Raw genomic sequence first — 19438 nt, forward strand, 5'->3', positions numbered from 1 at the left:
TTGTGTGGCAGCAATGTACTGTACTGCTGCCCAGGGGTTAACGCAGTGGACTGGGAGCCAAGATTTCTGGGTTCTTTTTCCAGCCCAGCCACTGTTTAAATGTGGGCAAGCACTACTTTCTTAATCTCTCCATGCCTCAGTTTACCTACCTGCATCAGGATAATTACTGTGCCTAACTCAGATATTTTAAGAGGCCTAATCAAGGTTTCTAGAGTGCTATCAGATGCTCAGATGAAAGATGTTATTAAGTGGTATTTATTAATCTTACTATTAATACTGCCAGTTACTAATATACTACAGTAATAAGTCTACTTGCTCCAACAAACAGATTAACAAACTAAAGCCCAAACCAGCACTTTTGGGGTCTAGATTTACGGTCTCATATTCCTGCAGCAATCATTATTCTTTAAAGAGCTCCAGGGGCTAAATATTCTATATGCTTAAGCATGGTTTTTTACTGATAGGTGTACATGGGATTTGTGTCACAGACAATGCCATCAATAAAACATTTTCTTTTTTTAATTTGAATCCTTCAAATATTAAAAAACAAATTGGAAAGAAGATCAAAACCACAGTGGGGTTCAGAAGGACAGCAGACCAGCATTTGAGGTCTTTGGTAACCACAAGTTCTCAAGCCAGAAAAATCATCAACAGTGTTCAGCTTAGTGACAGGAATTCAGCTGGGAGATGATTGTCCAAACCTTGTTGACCTCCTGATCTCTTCCATATTGTTCATCATGATGCATGATTTTAAGGGAATACAGCGTTGGAAAAACTGGGTGATGAAAAGTAGCTAAAGTGACTGTTCATCAGGAGACGGTGACTTTTCTATTTTGAATCACTGAAGCGGGGCCACCCAGAGGATTCAGGGGGCCTAGTGTCTTCAGCAGCAGGTCCAAGGGCAGAAGGACCTCCCGCCGCAGGTCTTTGGGACACTTCAGAGGCAGGTCTCAGAGTGGAAGGACCTCCCCCCGCCACTGAATTGCCACCGAAGACCCAGAGTGGAAGAAGCTCCGGGGGCTTGGGCCCCACGAGAGTTTTCCGGGGCCCTCAGAATGAGTGAATGACCCTGCTCCAGGGGCCCTGAAAAACTCTCGTGGGGGCCCCTGTGGGGCCCAGGGCCTGGGGCAAATTGCCCCACTTGCCCCCCTCTCTGGGCGGCCCTGCACTGAAGAATCCTACAGGTTCATGGATGAGCTACAGTAGCCATCTACTTGCTTTATATCTAGGCAAAATGACACCATAGCTATGACAGAATTTAATTCAAATTTCTGGTCCCATGTCAGAAAGAAGTTATCAGTGGATGGACAGTCTTGTGCCTATGACTAGGCTAGGACTCTGGGGATCTGAGTTCAATTACTGGTTTTGCAACTAAAGACTTCCTGTGTGACCTTGGGCAAGTCACTTAATCAATCTTTGCCTCACCTTCCCGCCTGTAAAATGGGGAGAATAAACCTTCCTTTCTCCCACCCTTTGTCTGTTTTGTCTATTTAGGCTGCACATTCCTGGGGGCAAGGACTGTGTCTCACTATGTATCTGTTCCAGTGCCAAGCACAGTGGGGAAAATCTCATTTGGGGCCTCGAGGTGCTACATAATACAAGTAAATCATCATCAACATCTGTGGTAACTCTTTCATCTCTGTTGTGGCTACAATTTTTTCTCCTCTGCCTTCTTACTCATTCTACATTTGTCATTGCCTTTTCAGTGACCCTTTGCTGGCCTTATTTAGTCCTCCTTTTTTGCCAGTGTTCCTGTTTTATAATTGAAGCATCATGTGAACTGTAAAGGCTGGCACTACGAAAGTTTTATGGACCATGGTGCCAAAAAGATCCCAAAGATTTAATTTAGTGATGAAATAGTACCAGTTTGGTTCGAGGCCATTTCTCAAGATGGAAATGTGCCTTTTTGTGACCTTTTCATGAAATCGATGTGAATGTCTGCTTGATTCAATGCAAAAATACATCTTGACCAAAATGAAATTTTGAATGTCAAAGTAATACATGCATATTATTTTAACATTATATATACACATATAGACCTCTACCCCGATATAATGCGACCCGATATAACACGACTTCGGATAGAACGCGGTAAAGCAGCACTCTGGGGGGGGCAGGGCTGCGCACTCTGGCAGATCAAAGCAAGTTCGATATAATGCGGTTTCACTTATAACGTGGAAAGATTTTTTGGCTCCCAAGGACAGCGTTATATCGCGCTAGAGGTGTATTTTAAAATCTACAATTGTGCTTGAGACTAGGACCATTTTTGAGTGAAAATTCTCGTATATCGAACAAAAACCCAACATCGTTTCACAACTTACACACAAAATTGGACTACTCTGGGAAATTCTCCACAAAATACAGACGTCTCCGACTTCCAGGTCTTTGCACTGTGCTGTCAACAGTTCACACAGTTCTAGCCAAGTCAGGTCCAGAATGTAGGCATTCAGGCTTTTCTTTTTTTTTTTAATTTTGTTCTTTGGGGGGAAAAAGTGTGATACTTTGTCTTTCTCCCTTTTCATTATGCATTTAATATTGTGTTTGGTTTTTTTCAAAATTTGGTAATAACAGCTATTTTACAATATAACATAACATAAGTTACCTCACTGCTCAGTGAGCCCCACATAACACTTGCACAACATGAAAAAGCGTTTCTTCTTTGTTCCGTCCTTTCTAAAAGTCCACTGGAGAATTTTGAATGGATGTAGGGAAAGGCTCAGTAATCACAAGGGTTTAGGGCCTGATTCAGTTCCCATTACAATCAGTGGAAATACTCCCATTGACTGCAAAGGGTCCTGGATCAGAATCGGCATTTCTAAATAGTAACAATTAATATATTTAATAATATCAGCATTGTTCCGAGTAACAATAAACCTTTACCCTAAATTGATGCTGAAGAATATCTAGATTATGGCCATTAAAGTGTTTACAGCAACTATTTGAAGTGTTTGTCTAACCTGTTTTTCTTTATGCCCTTTCTCACTTGGATACAATTATTGTTCCTGCTATGTCCGGGTTGATTCTCTTGCAAAAGGTTAAAAATAACTTAAATCACAGTAAGAAATGAAGGCTTATACTCTAAGAAGTTTGAATTACCTGGGGAGGTGATGTGTACTTCCTGTCGTGCGGAGTCCACATCCTGTGCAAAGAATCTAGGGAATTCTCAGAGAGCTGCTGGGATTTTCGGCCTGCGTGACGGCCTTTTAGCTCCACATCCTCGTATGGATTTTCCTTGGGTGAATCTCCTTCTCATTTTTTTTTTTTTTAAAGAAACGAAAAACAGACAGGAATGTTAAAAAAAATAATCATGTGAACCAAGTGAAAGAGTCATAGCAAAGCTCCTCAGCTTTCAGCATGAGTCATCCCTTCAACTGCAGCTGGAAGTATTTGGAGTAGATCTTGGCTATGATGTCGGCATTTTTTTTTTTTTATTAAAATGCAAAGATTTCACAAGACTTGCTTTTGAACATCCACAGCTGGGCAAATTTTACTGACATCTAAAATCAAAGGCAGATACCTATTTTAAAACATATTGGTGGGTTTTACGCATCCATAGCAGCCTCTCACAGAGTTAAATGAATAGCACTGAACAGTTCTCAACACACTACCATTAAACCAAAGTATTTCAACCTTTATTACTTACTACCTTACCTCTGTGGTCTCTTGCCAGAGAAGGTGAAGAGGGAATAGCATCTAAACCCAATAATGCCAAAAGAAATGTGTGAACGATGAGGCAACAAGAAGAGTGCGGTTCACCATTTTTTTCCACCACTCCTATTGCCTTCTCAAAGTTATCTCTAAAAATACTTCCTACTCCCCAATTAAATACTTCTTTCTCTTTTAATTTTGTCTAAATCAATATTCTCCATAGATCACGAGGACACATTTGGCCAGTAATGTATAAAGAGGTCCAAATAATTAATTTATTAAACACGACTTATGGGGAAAGCATTATTCTAACCCTTAGAAGTAAAAATGGGCCAACATTTGTGAACTTTAGTGCAGACATCCAGATACAAATTTTGTGGTCTAGATTTATGTTCTGATAACAAAAGATAACCATTACTCTTTAAGGAGGTGCAGAGCTCCACCTTCTCGGTACACTCAGGATGAATACACTTCTCCCTGAGGGACCTGGATAAAGTCATTTTAGTTATCATGTACTTCTGAAAATGGGGAATTTGAAACCTTTTTCAATAATTTATTTAGAACAGTATATCAGTGATGTAGCTTCAAACTTTGGGTTATCCCTGCTCAGGATCATTCCAGTCTCATGGTTATCAAAGGATCATTCCAAAATGGCGATCATCAAACTTCAAGACTGTCTCAAACTCTCAAAATTCAGTGTTAGATGTTCATAACCTTAAACTTTCGAACTGATTTTCTTCAAACTGGGTTTGATTGGTAGACCCCACTGAGACTTGAAAATCAAGCCTGATATTTACACTGTATATACTGTAATGCAACTTACTACACATAAGGGTGCATAAGAAATTCAGTTTGTATTATATTATACGTTGTACTAGTTGACAATTTACAGTATAATTATGCAAAGTTATAATAATATATTAATAATTAATATATGTGCCAATAAAATACTTTTCATCTAGATATTTAAAAGCATTTTACTAAACGTAAGCATTGTTATCCCTAGTTTACAATGGGGAAACGGAGGCACAGAGAAATTAAGCGACAGCACGTCTACAGCACAACCAGGATTACAACCCACACCACCTGACTCCCAGTCCAATTGTCTAACCATTATATCATGCTGTCTCCTTGTGCACAGGAGGGCAAAGTTCAGGTTGAGCTTTCAACCTCAGTTGTAAATTTTTAAATGTTGAGTGCTTGAATTTTTTTTTTATTTTTTTTACTTTAACACTGCATTAGCACTAATTTTTTCATGCCATATATCTCACACACATATATATGTGCATCAAGCGAATGGAGAAAAAGTATTACATCAATAATGGAAGATACTGAAGTACAGTCTTTAAACTTTAGGCAGTGCCATTAATCATAGACAGACAGACAGACAGACAGACAGACAGACAGACACACACACACACACACGAGACTGAATATTTTAGTATTGTTTTAATTAGAAAGATTGGATAGTTGCTGCTGCTGCTGCTGCTAGAGAATGTTTCAATTGGCAGCCACAGATGATTGTCTCATAAGCATGGAATCTAATTGTACATATTGTATTAGTGAAGCCAGTGACTATATAAAATCGACATCTTTAGATTCAAATGAAAGACAGTTGACGGAGTTAAAGGCTTTGGGGTGAGATATGCTGTACAATATAAATCTAAAGTTACAAATGCTACAGGAGAACCTGGGAATCTCCAGTCAAACTGATGCGGTATCTTTCACAGGAAGAAAAATAATAACTATTGCCATTATCTGTAAAGCTGAGATTTTTAATATCATGCAGCTCTAGTTATTGTTATCATAAAGAGTCAACTTCACAAAATGCCTTTTTTACTTACGCACAGTGAATTGGACTGCAGCTACTACATTAAAATTCCTTGTAAGCCAATAAGTCAAGTATGGGGTCAAGGAAGCATTTCAGAATGGATTAATGGACTTCAAAATACCCAAATACATTAGACAGTGGTTAAACATACGCTTTCCTGTCAAAATGAATGTTATTACATTCATTTGTATAGTATCCAAAGCCCAGAGCAGAAATGAGCCCATCCGTCAATAGATAAACATTCCTTTTCTTTTTTCATGAATTTAAGTAACATGGAATGGTTCAAATCCAATTAAATCTAAGGAGTAAAGGACAGTGCAATGTTTACCTAAAATAAGAAAGATAGAGATAGGTGCCAAGAGTATTCTGAGAGGAAAAAAGAGGGCACAGTGTTACCAAAGTGACACAGACCAGAGAAAGATCCTCTGATGTGAGTCCTCTACTGAAAGAGGAACTCGAGCCAAATTCCTCCTTAGTGTAATCCAGGGAAGTTCTGGGAGGAATTTGATCTTCTCAGGTCTAATTCACTTTTCAAGCCTTGGATAATTACCATTTTTAGTCCATATGCTCTCTTTGCTGGATGGTGCAGAAAGAAGCCAATTTGCAAAAAGAGCCCCAGTGGGCCCATTTATACACAGAAGTGGGTCCCTGCCTGCTCTGTATAGTCACCTTTGCCCCTCCTTCTTCCCCTGCACCATGCAGAAGAAATGAATGGGGTCAGGAATAGGTAGAAAGGGCTGGAGGAAAACCACTCCCCCCTCACTACCAGATTGCAGGAAAGCTGAAAGAGACGTTGGTGGACAATTAATGCTGCCTCAAGCAGCCTAACAGTGACTGTGTATTTTGTGACTCCCCTCTTTAAGGTAATCAAGGGAAGTGGGACCTGGCAGCCAGTGGCAGTAGAGTTATTGGTCCAGGTGTGCAGCTATGGCTGTGGGATAGGAGTGCTGCTGCCAAGCTAAGAAGAATCCCTCTGTAATAGGGTGGCTGGCCTCTTAAATGAAATTGGGTCCAGCTCTCCTGTCCCAGTCCAGGTGAGCCCTACTTTAGTGTAATGAAAAGAGTGGAGCTGTCCCTCAGAGTTAAAAATGAAAGACAGCCCAAAAGCGAGGGTGAGTTCAGAGCCCACAGAGGGAGAGCAGAGAAGCCAGAATCCAAAGGAAGAGCCAAGCTGGGCTGAGAGCTTCAGGAGGGGAGCCCCTGCAGGAGAGAGCAGTGAGAGTTCCCTGGTTGAGCAGTGGAGCCCGATCAGGCTGGAGAAAGAGAAAAGCAGTCAGGGGGTAACCTGTAAAATTCCGAGCCAGAGAGGGCTAAAGGCTGAGGGCAGCAGAGAGAGACGTGTGCTGGCTCTCTGAGCTGGAGTGCTGAAGCCAGAAGGCCAGGGAGGGCTAGGGAATGATGGCAGGGTGAGCCTGCTGATGAAAGCTAGAACCTGCCCTGGGAAGGAAACAGGGTGGGGAAGCACCTCAGCTGGAGAAGGTGGGGTGAGGTGTGGCGAGAGAGGCCAGAGCCATTCCTCCAGAGACAATCTGGAGCATTGTGAGAAATGCTGGAGCTATGTGGGGTGTGTTGAAGAATTACTGGGACATGGAAGAGAGATTGCACTGTTTGGGCTGCGTTGGGGGGATTCTGGACTATGGTTGGGGGGCTCTTGTAATACATGAATCCCACAAAGGACTAGTGATATGTGGAAAGCTTGTGTAGAGTTACTGGGATTCCAGAAGGGGAAAACTGAGGCAGATCACCAGTTGTGCCATGGCCTGCTGCAGGTGGGCAGAGGAGCAACCTTCTCACATATGATGGAAGTGCCTGGAAAAGGGAAATTGAGGCAAGGGGCTTCTTACTGGGTCACCTAGTGCCACAAGGGGGTGCCCTGGAGATGACCATCCTCCATACAGTTGGGCTGGTTCCATGGGTTCATAAACTCAGTCTCTGTATTTCCCCAAACTCTAGTGCCTTTTGGACCTCAGCCCCATCCCACGCCACACTCCTGCCGGAGCCATGAACCATGGAGAATAGTCAGTCTGCAGTGTAGCATTTTTACATACAACTGGACTTTGTGCAGGAGGGGAGCCCACAGGCATTCTGGATTGTTACCGGGTGGAGTCCTTTTGATTTGTTCCTTTTGCTATTTGTCATGAAGGAGAGGAAGACTGCCTTTAACAAGGCCTCTATTGGAAGCCAAAGAGACGACGTTTCCTTTGTCCATATGTGGCTGATTCAACTTCCACTATTGGCAATGGGAAGACTACCATTGACTCTAATGGGAGCTGGATCAGGCCCTGTGACTGTATACTGTCACGTTAACTGTTAAACTGTTGGCAAAAACTACTCCTGGTCCGTGCTTGCAGATCAGCTTCCTTTACAAGCCCTCTTTTGTTTCCCATTTCCTTGAGCGTTACGTACAGGATTGCTGAGTTAACACATGGTAAATCTACAGAATGGTCTCATTGGCAACAAAATGATTGGTCCACCGTAAAAAGTCATGGTAAAATAATCAGCTTCTTTGGAAAGCTGTGAGGAATGCGGTGCCTTGGAGCTTAAGCTCTGATGAGTTTCCGCTGGTGGCTGTAATTCTTCATTCTGCGATGCTCTGTAAGGCAGCCCCACAGAGTTGGGAAGCAGCACAGAATGTTCTGCTGTTCAGCCCCTCAGACGTAGCAGATGGGAAGCCGAGTCAAACTGAGCAAGCCAGCCTCACAGTGAGAAAAGAGTGAAAAATGGGATGGTGGAAAGAAAAACTGCATACAGATGCCTCTGCCATTTACACAGGGCAGCGGAGTGTATCAGTTTCTTTCCTACTTTGGGAGAAAGAATTATTCTAAGGAAACGAGTGAGTCATGGAGCGCTGAATACGTTTTCATCACTGCCTTTGCATTTCTTTGCACCAAAAAGACTCAAATGTAACATATACCAAGCGACTGAGTCTTGGTAAATGCCAGGGGCATTGACTGTACAACACAATGTGCATCGCATGTCCACAGTACGGTCAGGACAAAAAACAAATTGATAATTCATAATTGTTACATCACAGTGAATTGGCAAATTACAGCTGGTAGGGAAAATTGCTCCAGTGGCCATTAAAGGGGAGATTGGAGGGAAAGCAGCAGCCGTGTATAGAAGCTTAGGGGAAACAAGAGTAGGAGTGGGGCAGAAAGAGGCAGAGGCAGGGGAAACGAGGCAGAGAAAGAGCTAAAAGGAAATGTATGGGTACATCAGTGAAGTATTTTGTATGTACTGGTACCAACACACACTTCCTTTCTTTGGGGGACAGGTTTCTACGGGACCCCAGCTATCATCCCCAACTTCTTGTGCTTGCTTTTGGGCTGCACCCACCCTTGGCATCCTCTGGATTTTACAGTATCTCTGTGAAGTCAGGCATGTGGGGCATCATCCAGCTTCCTTCCCCCAGTTCTGATCACATATTCCCCCCCAGCCATATATTCCCAAACCAGTCCTTTTCTGCATCCTGCTCAGGACTGCCATTAGGCTGCAGCAATACTCCATCAGGCTCAGGGGCTTCGGGTGCCCAACCTCATTTGCAGAAGATGGAGACAAAGTACAGTTTTCCAAGCAGGGAATTGGGGAGGGTGATTAGGGAATTCTCTCTCTGCTGCATCTGGAGAACCACAGATGGCAATTCAGGGGGATGTAGGTGTGAGTGAGTGGGGAAGACTGCATGTATTACTTAGGCTTCAGAGCCCAGAACACCTACCCCACTAAAAGTCAAAAGAGCAGCTCAGCAGCGAATTAGCCAGACACCTGCACTGAAATCACATTAAAGCAGCATTCCAGGTATGCCCAGCTCATGCATTTTACCATCATCCTACCCCAGTACAGACCAATATCACCATCTTCTGGGGAGAAACCAGATGTCTGCATGTATTCTGGGAGGAACTTTCAGAGCACATGGATGAGAACCACAAAATCTCTGCACCATCATATAGTACTGAGGACAAGATTCCCAGTGGTATAGATTGGTGTAGCTCAGCTTCAATGCAGCTATACCAATTTACCCTAGTTGAGAATCTGGCCCTAGGAGTTTAGTGTTTAAGGATGAATTAATATAACAAAGTACATGCAAAGCACAGCATATCTGCTCCACAGCTACAGCAGTTGAGAACCGAGTTAGAGACTTTTACCTGTATATAATTCTTAAAGCCTGCTTTTAAAGGAGAAAAAGGATCAGTGTCTGCAGCATGGAGTACTACATTTCCAAAGGAAAAAAGCCTTAGATGGGATCTGTTCTTTGAGCCCTGGTCCATAGGCATGTTAGTCCCCAGCTGTGGTTCATAAACTGCAGTTTCTAATCTTTTCCAGCTTTGCAGTAAGATAACCAGAAGAGTATCACAGAGAATTTCCTCTTTCCACTTTCTCTGTGGGGACTGTAAGAGCTCAGATTTGCAATACTAACAGTATTAGTTACAGATGAACAACTGCGGCTGATAGACCAATAAAAATATTTGCCAGCAAAGCAGTCATCCATCTCAGATACAGTCCAAAATCACTTTAATAAATATAGGTGGCGACCAAACATTAGCACAGTATAACATCCCTGTGCCTGATATTCTGCTCTTGCTGATGCTGGTTTAACACCCTGGTGTAAAACCATTTATTTCAGTGGCTTCAATGTGGATTTAGACTAGGCTATGTCAGATCAGAATCAGGCCCCCTTACTTTGCATCTTCCTGACCTGCAGAGCTGACTGCTATAAATCCAGAACACTTGGTCATGTGGCTCAAGGAGACTTTTAAAACAAATTATAGTAGAAACTGTAATTGTGAGGACAGACTCTACGAAGGATACTGGGGAATATATGTAAGGCCCAGGACAACATTTTAAAATAACTGAATCCCAAATATCTCATTGTAGCAACAAATCAGCAGTCTGATTACCAACAGGACAGGACAGCCAGAATGCTCTTTGGCCTTGCTTTGACATGCACATATGAATGCTGTTTAATGTGCTCTGGCTACCATTACCTTACAACATCTATTATGAACACTGCCACAATTACATTCTCTATAAGCTGCTATGCTTTCCAGACTGCTAAAGGAAGACAGGGCAATACCTTTCCCTTTCAGACCCAACCACCACCTGGGCCCTCATCATCCTGTACCAATCACTGTTCTGTCTTTGATTGACAAAGTCGGTGAGGTAATATCTTTTATTGGAGCAACTTCTGTTCGTGAGAGAGAGCTTTCAAGCTTACATGGAGCTCAGCAGACAGCTAATCTAAAGTCACAGGTGTCATGCTTCAATGGAGATACAAGCATGGCATTGAACGCAAAGACGTAAGTTCTCAAACAGTCAGGCTGCTTCAGTTTCCTGGGAATTGGGCAATTCTAACCTCTCTCAGAGTTGACACTCTGTCTTGGTGTGATATGATAGTATGATGGATGATAATAATACGATATGCAATGACAGGATTCTGCTGGAAACATCGAGAGCCCAAGCACTCCCTCTATTGAGCCATTTCCAGGTTTACTGGAAAAGCTCTGCACACGTCCTAGCTTGAAAGGAAAATCAAGCAGGATTATTTTCCGACTGGATCTCAATCATCAATTCATTAGCTCTTGACTTGCGGAAAATAGGACTTGGTAAAGCAACTAATTCTTCATATGTATTTGTTAAATGTCCTGGGATATGGCTCACGGAAGTTCTAGTGCTTAACTGCTAACTGGTTGAGGAAACAAGGAATTGTCCTACTGGAACGGATCAATGAAGTGTTTCCCAAATGATTGAAAGCTGAGCTCTCCTCAAGGGAAAAAAATCAAACCAATCAAGCCCTCTCCCCATCCAGCAGCCCTTCCATGTGTTGTTAAAGGTCAACACTTGTCAGTTTACACATCTCCCACGCCCACCTCATTTATGCCACCTCCTTTTGGCCATGCTGGGGTAGAACTTCACAACCTCATTCCCCCTGCCCCCCACCACACACACACACACACCACTTCTTTCTTACAGGCTTTGATGTGAAATAGGTAACAATCTTGACATTTCAAGTATCGTCATTAGATCCATTGGAATAGATGGGGCAGCTCACACCTTAAAGCTATTGATTCAGATTCTCTGAAAACTCAGCCAAATGTCTATGCGTCATTTAGGGTCACTTCATGTTTTGAAGGTTCCTTCACAACCATAACAGCTAGAAATCTACTCTTTTTTTAAGCGTAGGACTTGTCTACACACTAGAAAGTAGTACCAGTAAGAGTTCTGTCACCAACAATACTACTTACGTAGTTAGTTCCCTCTCAGACACTTGTGACAGCGCATTGAGTCCACGCAGCATCAAGCTGTATCAGCAAAAGCATGTTACACAGTGGTAAGGCATCCCAGTGGCCTCTGCTCTGCCTTCTGGAACACTACCTTATGGGAAAATGTCACTGTGTATTATGGGAATTGGTGTGGGATGGTGAAATCAAATGCCCACAATTCCCTCGGTTCTATCCCATAACCAACTGCTCACTCTGGAGAGCAACTGAGAGATTGGCCTACCCCCACCCACAACATCTAGTCATCCACACTTTCTTGGGGGTTGCACCCTAGACCTTGGGAAACACTAGACTTGGAGAAAGTAATGAAAACCCTGCACCTGGTCAATTTTGCAGTGCTCTGAAAGTCAGGTAGGGACATTTTTCTCACTAGCCTGCGTGAGGATCCGTCAAGGCCATGGAGCATGAGATTTACATGGGCTGAGTCACCTTGAAATCTAGTGAATTAACAAACAAACAAACAAGTTAAACTCTGCCCACTCCTTTGTACCTCTGCCAATTTTGTAGTTTTACAATCATTTATTTTTTCAATGTTTTGCTTTCCCCTCTTGCTGTGAGAAAGACCCAGACCCACAGCAGGGGAAACTGACCAGCTACGCTAGACAAACCACAAAATGAAATGTGCATAACAACAAACAGAAAGACTAGAGGCAATATTTTGTTCCTCTAATCTACCCTGGTTCTGGTCTTCTTAGGTGTTAGTTGAAACCAGGGGCGGCTCTAGGCATTTTGCCGCCCCAAGCACGGCAGGCAGGCTGCCTTCGGCGGCATGTGGAGGGTCCGCTGGTTCTGTGGCTTCGGCGGACCTCCCACAGGCGCGGGAGGTCCGCTGAAGCCGCGGGACCAGTGGACCCTCCGCAGGCAAGCCACCGAAGGCAGCTTGCCTGCCGCCCTTGCAGCGACTGGCAGAGCACCCCCAGTGGCTTGCCGCCCCAAGCACATGCTTGGCATCCTGGTGCCTGGAGCCGCCCCTGGTTGAAATATCTGTAGCTAATGGTATTTCAGACAGAAGTGTGATATTTCAGTTGGCATTGTCTCTATCTACCCTTACAATGCCATATGCAGCTATAAACATTTACTAGTTTAAGTTTCCAATTATCCATAGGCTATTGAAACATACAGGACTCAACTGAGTGGCTTGAGGACAGGTGTGATGATCAGGAGAACACACAGAACCTCCCTCCCAGTACATATTCCTCACAAACCCCAGCCACCATTGCATTCTCCGCATTCTAGGGAGCAGCTCCCCTATGCTGCAAACTCTTCCCAATATAGCCCCCAAAGCAAAAGGGGACGGAGTGCTGGAACCCCATTCAGAAATTCCATCTTAATTTTAGAAATACTACAAGTCCTTCAATTTTCTTCAGTAGACTGCAGCAGTTCTGCAGACATTAAAGCGCACATAATGGCTGACAGCAGCTGCATCTACTTTAAGCTGCTTAGTTTTTCTGTGTGTCTCCTTTTCCTGCCTTACATCCGTTCTCAGAAGGCCAGATTTCCAACACAACTTAACTATCACCTTTTATTTAAAGCCAATTTTTAAAAATAAAAATAAAATCATGTATGGTTCAGCTGACTGGGAGCTTCACAGGCTTCAAAGGAGCATTTTGTCTGGCCTCAAATAAATTCTGAATGTTTGACAAATAAATAAAAGAGAGATGGGTCTGAACCAAAATCCTGACTCTGGACATCCCTAAACTTTGGAGAAGTTTGGAACCAGATTAGGAATTTGTGACGGTCTCCGGTCCCCATAATAGGCCAAAATAAAAACTCTGGATGTGGAGGGTGGGAGAAAAAGAGATCAGATCTGAATCTAGAGCTAAATTTTAAAGCTAACTCCTATCTCTATAATGAGCAATGCCCCTCTTTCAGGGAGTTAGCATCCAGATTTGGACTTGAACTTCATAGCCCAACTTTAAAATAAAAATCACCTTGTTTCCTAATAATTTCCAGTTGGGATCCCGGTTAATCAATGCAATGATTTTTGCACAGATATATGCATACCACCAACAAATGCAACTGACTATCCTTTCCCCTTTCCCTCTTCCCCCTTTCTGTATTCTCTGTCCTCCTTTAATATCTTGTCTATCTAGAAACTTGGCAGCTTCTCAATGGCAATTCCTATTCCACTGGAGCAAGTTCTACAGGGCCACTTCCTGACTGTGGCTATTTGTTGGTATCAAACTTCCATGCTTGTTCATTCTACATTATATTTTAAATGGTGGTTGAAAATGTACCTAAACTTTATGAACAAGAAACTCCCCCCACCCTCCCACCCACCGCTGATTATATCAACCATGACAGTGAGCCAGAGAGACACAGTCTAGTGATCTAACTCTAACCTAGAGCCAGAAACCTGCTACTAGTGAGTTCTAGTCCAAGTTTTGACACTGACTCCCCAATATGGCCTTGGACAAGTCACTTAACTTCAATGTGACTGTATCCCCTTCTGCAATATGGACATAATAATACTTGGGGACTGATCCTGATCCTATTGAAGATAAGAGCAAAACTCTCATGGAGGCAGGATCAGGCACTTAGTTATCTCCTACAAAAGGATGTATGGAAGACAATTAGCTAATAGGATAGATTCAGCCCTGGAGCTATTCTGACAGAAGAGTACAGCTGGAGGGAAAGACCCTGTCAGAAAACCTGCCAAGGGTTTAGAAGGAAGGGCTAATACAACTCCAAAGTGTGCAGCATTAAACAACTAGGGCACGTTACCAACACTACCCAGGATACACATTTGTTCAGTGTGTCCCAATAGCAGTGGTGTGCCTATGGAGTCCTGGCCACAAACTGAAACCTGCCCCGGACCAAAAGGAATGCCTGGTGGAAGGCAGTGGCAATACGACAACTGGCCCTCTTCTGTGGCACATCTGTCACTTCCGGGGGCTTGGGGACAGGATGTAACCAGGGGCGGCTCTATGTTTTTTGCTGCCCCAAGCACGGCAGGCAGGCAGGAGGCTTCGGTGGCGCGCCTGTAGGCGGTCTGCTGGTCATGTGGATTCGGCAGCATGCCTGTGAGAGGTCCGCTGGTGCCACACCATCAGCGTCCCCGCACCGAATTACCGCTGAAGCCGCGGGGCCAGCGGTCCTCCCGCAGGCGCGCCGCTGAAAGCTACCTGCCTGCCGCCCTCACAGAGACTGGCAGGCTGCACCCCAGATGTAACTTACCACTCTCCACTCTAGAAAAAGTGAATCTGGCCCTGTGTGTACAAAGCATTTGGAGTATTCCAAGTTCAGTCTATAATGTAGTGTCCTCTTTGTGTATTGTGTAAGGGAGAGTGCAATAGTGCAAGGAAAAGTGCTCCCTCTCCATGTTGTTATTACACAACTGTGTCCCAAAGTCAATTTGTTTAATTTATTTTTTTAAAACAAGGGGAATTTCTTTGTAGGTGCTGTACTTATACATTTTTTTTCTTGAGCCAGGCCTGCTTAAAATCAAAGGGTCAGATTCTCAGCTGACATAAATCAGCATAGTTCCATTGTTTCTCAGCAATTTAATAGGTTTTCAGGCCAGAAAAGACCATGATGATTATCTAGTCTGACTCTCCTGTATAACACGTCACCGAATTCTACCTAGAAATTCCTAATGTGGAGGGGAGTTATTCTTCCCTACTATTTAAATGAACATTATGGAGCCAAATAATTTGAGGTTAACTAGGACCTAGTCTCAGTTGAAAGACTAACAGCGATGATGAATCTACCTGCTAATTTTTAGAGTTATGATAGATCATCATCTGTAGCCTGTTTAGATCCATACTCACTACAGACAGAAATTTAGTAAATGAACAAATTGTTGTGTATGACCTGGCAAGCTATAATGACAACCTTCTCTATCATGGGAGCAAGACATCTCTGCACCAATGCATGTGATTGCAATAAATCCTGTCTCAAACAAAAGTCCAGTAAAGGACTACACCTGTTAGAAGAACAGTCTGACACATATACAAAGGCTGGTTTCATGGTTTCATAAGTAGCAGAGAAACAAGAAACCACAAAGCTTCTAATTACATAATCACTATTAATACAGCTCCAAGGAGGAAAAGAATGCAAGTCAGCCCCACCCTTCTCAGGAAAACTTTTTCTGTCAACAGTCAGGGTAGGCAGATTTCTCAGCAAAAAGAGTAGCATTCTTCTTGGATAGGGAAACTGCAGAGGTGCCAGAGAGATCGTGAACAGTTCCTTGCTAAGATGCAACACACAATGTGAGCACATGCAGCCCCACTGAACACTGGGTTTTCTATAAAGCCTCACGTTGGAGATGAGCTCTACCAATATTGTTGAACTGCTAGCACTCTGACGGTTCAGAAGGTAAGAAGTGTTTCTTGGCATGCATAAACTCTTACTGTACTTGTAGAATTAGATTTTTTAAACAATCTATTTTTTAATATGAACTGTTGCCCATTTTCTTGTTTGATTGTTTTTTACTCACCATTTTATCAATTTTTCACCAACGTTTTACAACTGTGGAGAGTAACTGCTCTGTGCTTTGCATTGTCTTCATCTCACTGTCTTAGTTCACCGTCAGTGGCAATGACACCATTTGCTCTCTTCTAAAGGCTAGACACTAAGGTGAGAGGTGCTTTAGAAATACCAGAGATTAGACTTAATAAGATAACAACGTTCAAAATGATTTCACTGATCATTGGGAAAGGGTCTGGAAAACTGAAAACATATGACACATATGGCAGGAAATGCTGCTGTCTACAAGAGCAGCAGAAACAACGTTTTCAGACATCTCTGTTATATTGCTGTGATAGTTTTCTAAATGTACACCAAGCCAAGCATGGTAGGTTTCCCCAACTGAATTTATAAAGCCACAGCAATTTGGGTCTGATTAAAGGCTCATTCTAAACCACAAGAAGCAAAATTATGTAAAGTTTACTATGACTGTCACATTCCACCAAGCTCCAGTATGGAAGACAAATGAAGCCCACATGGTTCCACGCACATTCAGTTGAGCTCTGAATAACATCCAGAATGTGCTCCCCTTTTATCTAATCTTTTACTACTCAGTGCAGAGGGAATCATTATTTTCCAGTCTCTTGCTTGAATTTACATTTAATCTTTGAAAATTACAAAAATGTTACAAAATTAAACAAAGCTTCTGTCTTGCAACCGTAGGTACTTTAATGGACTTCCAAGTTCTATCAGTTAGTTTAAAACTATTGTGTAAAACACCAATTCCGCTCTTTGACTAATATAAATTAAAAACAAAATAAATTAGCAACAATAATCCACCACTACCTTATTTCCTGCCCTCCCCAACCTGAAGAAAAAGAAAACACTCTACGGAGGAAGGAAGACAAAAGTATGGTGTAAGTATGCATTAGGATAATGTAAGGTTTATTGAGTAAGGAACTACTACCAAAGAACAATGAATCTGAATGGTCCTTGCATGCTTGAAGGTAATAGTTTGATTCCTATATTAGCTCTGATTATAGAGTTCAGTATCGGATAGCACTCATGTCACTGCCCCATATATTGTAAAAGCTTTTAAGAGACACTCCTCCCTTGCAGATAATTCTTTCTCAAAGAAGACAAGCATCCACAACTGCCATCCATTTTCCACTGAAAGGACAGATTTCTGCTACCAATGGCTCACAATACAAATGCTAGCAGCAGATAATAGAGCTCCCATGGATTTAATTCTGCATCCATCAAGACAGAGTTTAGACAGAATGAGAAGCAAGCAGGTTTGAGGTGGATGAAAAGTATGGATCTTTAGGCTTCAAAAAATTCTGCAGTCTTGTCCCAGGAGCAAGGAACTCCATGGCAATGCCTGGGATTCCCTACAGTTACCAGCATTATTCATATTTATTTTGGCAAAACTTTCTGTATTACTACAGTCATGGTCAGTTAGTCACCAGCGAGGCTTTAGGTGAATAGATGACTCAGGTAATCAGTTATGGGCTAGACAGAGCTTCACCTCTAGGCCAAGCATTCATCTGCAAACCCAGTTAGCAGTGACAGAAAGTGATTTTTTTCCATGACTTAAGCCCAAATCTACAAAATATACTCTTGCATGCATCTGGCTTGCATGAGCACAATCTATGATGGCATATAAAAAACTGCTCTTTAAAGATTTGGGCCTAAAACTACCAGTTATGTATTAATTATGACATACAATGTGTTAGATAACAAATGATCAAGTAGACTACACTAGCAGATTTTCATTAAAGGCTGAGATCTAACTGCTTTGTTTTGGCTTTACTCTATTAATATGTGTTGGCTTCTATAAAGAATTATATTCATTAGGTATTCTTCCCTCACAACATGTATTGAATGAAGCACTTTGGAAAAGAGGCTGTTAGAAAGAAGTAGAAAACAATGAAGTTCTCTGTTTATCCACTGATAGAAACACTGCAGACTCTCCCCAATGCCCTGTCAATGTACCCAAGATATAATCTTTCAGGAGCAGGTTTATAGTTCTCAGAAGGTAGAAGAGTAAATTATTATTCTATTATACTGGACCCTGGGTCCCTTTTAGCCAAAAGGCATATTCTTTCCAATGCTGAGCATTTTGTTTTGATTTTACAATGTAAAAAACACACGGAAAGGGGGAAAACAAGTGTTACAAATTTAACATCTGGCAGCGTGTTGACAGTCCCTGAGCAGTGATGTGTAATGTAACGTGCAATATGGTTTTCCCATGTCAGCTACCCAGGGGGTCTGTCAGCTTATGTAGAAGTTCTGCGATTACTAGTGAGAACTCTTCATGCCAAGTGTATTCTTCTGCCTACACAGCCTCTGGTGCAGGTTTATGTGCACAGATGGGACAGGAGTACCCGTGCAGTTCTCGGAGCATCTTCTTTGAGTGAGAGAAAGGAAAAGCATAGCTGAGCTGTTTTAAAAAAGAGAAGGGAAAATTTTGCCTTCAGATGTGTCTGTTTGTGTGCGTGCCAGATTTACACTGAAGTCAGTGGGAGCTGCCCTCTCAAGGGCAGAATTTGGCTTGAAGGATGAACAAAGAGACACTGTTATAGCAATAAGGCCAGCTGTGTCTGTCCATCCATATTAGTTATCAGGTTCTCCACTGTACTTTAAAAAAATTAAAACAGAGAGTGAGAGGAATATTTTAACAGGTTTTTATTTCCCTAGTAAGGTAATCTGACCCCAACCAGGAGTGATGGACCACACACATTACAGAAAACCACAACTAATTGGCAAAACAAAGGCTGAATGGGCCTGGAAAATCAACTGCTCTCTCACTTCTAGTGCTGGTCTCTCTAGGAGAGGGATGAAGTACGCTGCCAGGCTCTGTCATTAACCTGCCAAGTCCCTTAGTGGGATAGGCCCGTGCTAGTCCAAGGGCAGCATCTCCTGCCAGGATGTGCCACTTCAGCAGCATCTCAACTAACAGAGCCCAGCTGTAAGCCCAAGGGAGCCAGAGGCAGAGCCTTCTCAACAACAGGCCCACACCTCATGGGCACTGCCACAAAAGAGACAGGAGAAGAATAACTCTGTTCGCCGCTTTGAGACTTACCTCTTTGCCAAAGCATAAACCAAAGGAAGATAAAAGCAGACAGCTAAACCAAGGAATAAGAAGGACTGACTGTTCCTTCTGGGCAGATCCCACCATGGGCACAATTCTGCTAGATACTGAGAATCCTCAACTGCCACTGGCTTCAATGGGAGTTGAATGTATTCAGCCCCTTGCAGGAACGAGTCCCATTTT

The 19438-nt window shown here is 42.7% G+C and overlaps 1 protein-coding gene across 8 annotated transcripts in view; it reads right to left on the bottom strand.

The window, feature by feature from the left end:
- The window catches only part of DENND2B (DENN domain containing 2B), a 284103-nt gene that overhangs the window by 79906 nt on the left and 184759 nt on the right, over nucleotides 1-19438 (bottom strand). For 6 of the 8 annotated variants that reach the window (XM_050954512.1, XM_050954509.1, XM_050954515.1 and 3 more), the window contains one exon: nucleotides 3097-3248. In XM_050954512.1, coding sequence (XP_050810469.1) covers nucleotides 3097-3248 — 152 coding nt within the window. The remainder of the gene's footprint in view (nucleotides 1-3096; nucleotides 3249-19438) is intronic. The other 2 variants (XM_050954513.1, XM_050954516.1) reach the window with 1 other exon arrangement.

Source organism: Gopherus flavomarginatus, chromosome 5 (genome assembly GCF_025201925.1).
Source record: "Gopherus flavomarginatus isolate rGopFla2 chromosome 5, rGopFla2.mat.asm, whole genome shotgun sequence".
In the NCBI taxonomy this organism is placed as follows: Eukaryota; Metazoa; Chordata; order Testudines; family Testudinidae; genus Gopherus; species Gopherus flavomarginatus.